The sequence below is a fragment of the Hemibagrus wyckioides genome, linkage group LG06 (genome assembly GCF_019097595.1).
Source record: "Hemibagrus wyckioides isolate EC202008001 linkage group LG06, SWU_Hwy_1.0, whole genome shotgun sequence".
NCBI classification, from domain to species: domain Eukaryota; kingdom Metazoa; phylum Chordata; class Actinopteri; order Siluriformes; family Bagridae; genus Hemibagrus; species Hemibagrus wyckioides.
The window spans coordinates 3,669,573-3,675,305 of record NC_080715.1 but is presented as its reverse complement, the minus strand read 5'-3'; the positions used below and the strand labels follow the sequence as shown (position 1 = coordinate 3,675,305).

The 5,733-nt window shown below is 40.2% G+C and overlaps 1 protein-coding gene across 1 annotated transcript in view; it reads right to left on the bottom strand.

The window, feature by feature from the left end:
* Positions 1-539: 539 nt before the first annotated feature.
* The window catches only part of LOC131354620 (cystathionine beta-synthase-like protein), a 25,019-nt gene continuing 19,825 nt past the window's right edge, over positions 540-5,733 (bottom strand). The window contains exons 11-16 of the mRNA XM_058392482.1: positions 5,613-5,718; positions 4,944-5,021; positions 4,169-4,303; positions 2,911-3,019; positions 2,138-2,222; positions 540-1,535 (exon numbers count right to left, since the gene is read on the bottom strand). Coding sequence (XP_058248465.1) covers positions 1,399-1,535; positions 2,138-2,222; positions 2,911-3,019; positions 4,169-4,303; positions 4,944-5,021; positions 5,613-5,718 — 650 coding nt within the window. The 3' untranslated portion in view covers positions 540-1,398. The remainder of the gene's footprint in view (positions 1,536-2,137; positions 2,223-2,910; positions 3,020-4,168; positions 4,304-4,943; positions 5,022-5,612; positions 5,719-5,733) is intronic.

Genomic DNA, 5,733 nt, shown 5'->3' with positions numbered 1-5,733 from the left:
TAAAAGGTGTGTCCAAACTTTTGACTGGTAGTGTAGATAGATAGATAAATAGATAGATAGATAGATAGATAGATAGATAGATAGATAGATAGATAGATAGATAGATAGATAGATAGATAGATAGATAGATAGATAGATAGATAGATAGATAGATAGATAGATAGATAGATAGATCGATAGATGGATGGATGGATGGGCGGGCAGACAGACAGACAGACAGACATTTTATTGATATTTCCCATGAGGTAAACTCTTGATTTTTGAAGACTAACAGCTTTATGAAAGCTTAAAGTCACCAGTTTCTGTCTAATATAAATCTACATGATCCTCAGTCTGCTTTGTTCCTCAGCTGAAATGATTCATTATTCCAAACTATTATTACAGAAGGACATTAAGTCCATTGCTTCAATTTAGTATAACTTCATTTATCTTATTTCCTTGACACTTTATTGTTTTAAAGTATAATGAGTGTGAGGTATACAGCAAGTGTTAATTCACAGCTCCCTCTTTTGGCAAAAATCAGGAAACACAATACACAATTTGTCCTAAAGACTAAAGAAAAAAAACACCTTTATTTAAAATAAGAGCAAATTGAATGCGGCATTGAAAAATACCTCCAAGAAAAAAAGAAAAGAGGTGGAGGTTGAAGCATTCATTAACATTACGAGATTAACATTCACAGCATGAACCTGATCACCTTTTACCTTACACCTGCCCTTATTTACATTCAAACCATCTTACACGCAGTTTTATAATAAACTGACAAGTGAAAGATGAAGAAGAAGAAGAAGAAGAAGAAGTAAAACTATCCGTTTTCCTTAGACAAGGCCAAAGCATCAATAGTCCAACAATAATACAGGAACATTTTATAGCAGTTGTATTCTTCGGCTATTCTGCAGTGATCCCATCTGGCCACCAGGTGGCGGTCGAGCCTCATACAGAACGCCAGAAGAGCCAGAAAGTGACAATATTTGTTTACACAGCTCAAAAATGAAAGTGAGAATAATTAATTAATGATAATCTTTATCACAGTGAGAATAAAGCGAATAAAGTTACAATGCGCTCTGTATTTGGCAGGAAATCGTAATACACCCTGGATTGGATTTCTAACAGCTATGTGCTTGTTTCTGGAGCAGTGTGTAACACTGACCAGCTTCTACTGAGGTGAAAACACTGAAAAAAAAAATCAACACGTCTTATTTCCTTTTAAGGGAAAAAAGAGGCGGAGATAAGCTGCAACTGTTCTGGCTGGGGTTGGACTTCATTTCTGGCCCAGAAAACTAAACAGTTAAGAGATCAGAGAGCACTACTCTGTGACCCCCAGGTTTGTGATACATCTTTAAAACTATAAATTTGTTGTAATTTTGTGTTTGTGTGTGTGTGTGTGTCAGAGGTCAACTACATGTCATCGGGGAGCGAGGACTCGGACAGCGTGCGCTCTCTCCTCTCGCGAGTGGTCACAAAGTTCAGCAGGTCGATGGCCGTGACGATGCCAAACACCATCTTCTTCAGAGCTGACGAGCCGTCTGTCAGGTCTACAGAGAGGAATAGAGAGAGACAGACAGAGAGAGTGAGACAGAGAGACAAACAGAGAGAGTGAGGCAGAGAGACAAACAGAAAGTAAGAGAGACAGACAAAGAGGAAAGAGAAAGAGAGAAAGAGAGAGAGAGAGAGAGAGAGAGAGACCAAAAGTGAGACAGACAAAGGGGAGAGACAGAGACAAAGAGTGAGACAGACAAAGGGGAGAGACAGAGACAAAGAGTGAGACAGACAGGGAGGAGAGACAGACAGGGAGGAAGACAGACAAAGAGGAGAGACAGACCAAGAGTGAGACAGACAAAGAGGAGAGAGAGAGAGACCAAAAGAGAGACAGACAGGGAGGAAGACAGAAAAGGAGGAAAAAGAGACCATGAGTGAGACAGACAAAGGGGAGAGAGAGACAGACAGGAAGTAAGACAGACAAAGAGGAGAGAAAGACCAAGAGAGAGACAGACAAGGAGACCAAGAAAGAGAGTGAGACAGATGGAGGAGAGAGAAGGAAACAGAAAGAGTAAGGTATACAGAAAGAAAACTTCCTCTTCCCAGATAAATTCTGGGGTGCCAATACTTTAATCAAAAGGAAGACAGAGACACATACACTGGATCTGATCGTGCACCACCAGGGCAAAGTGGTCCGTCTCTAGGATCCTGGAGAGCTTACCCAGGTTATCTGTCAGATGAACCTACACACACACACACACACTTTATAAAGCAATTCCAAAGAAATTTGGCTGATATTTGTAATTATTATCTGGAACTGGCTGATATCTGTCCTGAAGTTAAATCTGATGTGTGTAAACGATAAAAACATACACTGTGTGTGTGTGTGTGTGTGTGTGTGTGTGTGTGTGTGTGTGGAGTATGCGAATGTTAAGAGCTATGGCGGTGTGTGATTACTGTGTGTTTGTAGCTGGCGTGTGTGTAGTGCATGTTTATAGCCAGTGCGTGTTTTGAATATGGTGTGCAATTACAGTGTGTGTGTGTGTGTGTGTATGTGTGTGTGTGTGTGTATACACAGAGGTGTGTATGGACATGTCAGCCTGCACAAACATCAGACAGTAGATGTGTCAGGTCCTGCCCAAGTATTTTTAAGAAACTCTATCTTGATCTGCAGTTGAGCAAGTTGAGTGTTTTTTATAAAGCATGTGTTTGTGTGTGTGTGTGTGTGTGTGTGTGTGTGTGTGTATACACGGAGGTGTGTATGGACATGTCAGCCTGCACAAACATCTGACAGTAGGTGTGTCAGGTCCTGCCCAAGTATTTTTAAGAAACTCTATCTTGATCTGCAGTTGAGCAAGTTGAGTGTTTTTTATAAAGCATGTGTTTGTGTGTGTGTATGTGTGTATGTGTGTGTGTGTGTGTGTGTGGTACCTGTTTGAACTGCTTATACAGGACTTTGTTGACGGGGTCCGAAGGACTGACCTTCCCAGCGAGTACAGAGGACAGCATGTTACCCAGGGTGACCATCCCCACAATCATTCTATACACACACACACACACACACACACACACACACACACACACACATATTTAAAATAAATATCCTCACAGTCTTTGATGAAATTCACAGTTCTTCAGGAGTTTGTGAGTGTGTGTCAGTGCATCCGTGTGTGTTCAGTGGCTGAGGTTGGAGTGATTTCAGATTAGGAACTCGATACTGGCAGATTGGGTTCTGTTAAATTTACATCTTGAGTTCACCTCAAATACCCCAGGTCATATATTTAGCATTCACCTCTCTTAAACTTTTTGTACTGTTACAATCTGGGACTGAAATGGACTCAATTGAGATGCCAAAGATCTATTGAAAATAGTCCATAATGAAAAAAAAATTGTGTGTGTGTGTGTGTTAGAGGGTGAGAGGAGATATTTAATATAATTTGCAAAATTATTTACAAAAACAAAAGTCCAACTCTGCTCATTACTCTCAGATGTGAAGCATGGGGGTGGTAGCATCATATATACCATCTATATACAAATAAAACACGAGTAAAAGTGTCCAAAAACCGCTCATCACCATGACAACACCATCGACACAGTGAAGCATGGTGGTGGGAGCATCATGCTGAAAATCAACATATTTCTCAAAATAAAAAGTCTAAACGTCTGTAACACTGCTTATCACTGTCTCCACTGTGAAGAGCATGGTGGTGGGAGCATCACGTAGAACATGTATATATAAATATAACACGAGTAAAAGTGTCCAAAAATGACTAGCTGAACGGAGTCGAGTTATGTGCAGTTAAAGAAGCTATGTGATATTAAAGATTGGTCATAAAGAATACATGAAGATATCAAAACAATCCAGGAACAAATCTGGAAAAGTATCAAAATGTCCTTAACTTTGAACATCTCATGAAGCAACACTGAATTCATTATTAAGAAATGTAAAGAATGCAGAACAACCCAAGAGGACACCGTCCACCAAAAATCAGTGACCAGGTGAAATGCGGGGGTTAGAGAAGCAACCAACATGGTGCTACCACCACCGGGCTTCACAGTGTGTAGATTCAAGACCTAAACTCCCATTCAAGTCCATTTTAGTTGCAGGTTGTGACACTACTGTGAGTTTTTGGGGAAGTGACCGTACTCTTCACTACTGCATGCTTCAGAGTTGTTTATTCTGACGTACCCAGCCTCGTCGACTACAGGAGCCTGGTCAAACGCCTTGTCCTTCAGGATCTTTATGGTGTTTTTAATGCTGACAGATGGCAGAACTGTTAGAGGGGCAGAGAGGCGCAGCTCCTGTAGAGTCAGATTCCACCACCTGCACCGACAAGACCCCAAGAGACTTCAGATAAACTGTACTAGATGAAATTATGTTCTTTACACTCTCAATAGAACCTGAATCATTACAGACAAGGTGTTCTATTCTATTCTTTTTTTTTATGTTTGTTTTGTTTACTAGAGGTCTGAGATTTATAATAAATGAGTAAATGAAATGTTTTGTTTGTATAGAAATATGGTATAATTAGGTTTTTATTTTGGAGCTCAAGTTAGACTACTGTAGCAAAACAGAAACAAAAATAATCAGGGTTGCCAGTTTGGGGCAAAAACACAGACACTGCAAATAAGAAATGCATCTGGAGCACTGACAGAATCGTGAGAAAAATGGGTTTATCTCTATGTATAAAACCTCTGGGATAGTTTACAATTTTTTCTGCTGTCTTTGAGTTCTAGTTAGAGTGAGGGATTGTCAAAGTGAAACCTGGCAACCCACCAATGCTCTACTTCAGTGTAAATAAGCGAGTTCCTCGTGCATGTTTTTCTGTTTCAGGTAAATTCTTTCTTCCCTGTACAAACTGTGCTACATTGGCATGCTGAGACATGCAGTGATCTTCAGCACGATAATCAGAGACCTCAGTGCTCAGCTATACCAGTAAGGTGTGTGTGTGTGTGTGTCTCACCAAGGTTTGTTGACCATCAGGTCCTCCTCTCTCAGAAAGCCTTTTTCACACATCCACTTGTCACTGAGGAATTTGGACCTGTGGAAGGAATTATAAAGCACTGTCAGTGATGTAAAGAATAAACACTCCTCATGGTGCGGTTACAGGAAAATAAATAAAATAATCAGCGATGATAGAGTGATGTGATGAAGCTGTAGCTCATTATAACAGCACAACATTCTGACCTTTTTTTTTAGCCCACAATTGTTTTTTTATTAATTAAACAGTGATATATTTTTAACCCATTTATAGTTACATTTAATGTTGTGGAACATCCAGAAAATAATTTCCTGTTCTCACTTATATTACAACGGCTGTAAACAGTCATTCCCTCACCAGACTCTTTTGCATCTCTCTCTTGGAGTCAAGACAAAAAGCAACCTTTGACACTGGAGACTCCTTCCACACATATTACATCACAGTTTACTAACAAAAAACTATATCTTCGATAACACACATTTTTAATCCGTTTATTATCAGTGGAGCATCCACTGTACACACCCCTGTGAAAGGGCTTTGAACTGAGCCTGTTCATATAAACCTGTGCTGCTGTTATAGATGCTGTTTCAGAAATTTAATCAAAAGCTTCTGACCAATCAGAAGGCAGAATTGGAGTCAGCAGATGCTCACATGTAGTTCCGAAGTGAGTCGGGGAGGATGACCACACAGCGCTGATCTTCCTTCAGCTCCTTCGCCATCTTCATTGCTGCAGACATGGCTGATCCTGAACTACCACCTACACACACACACA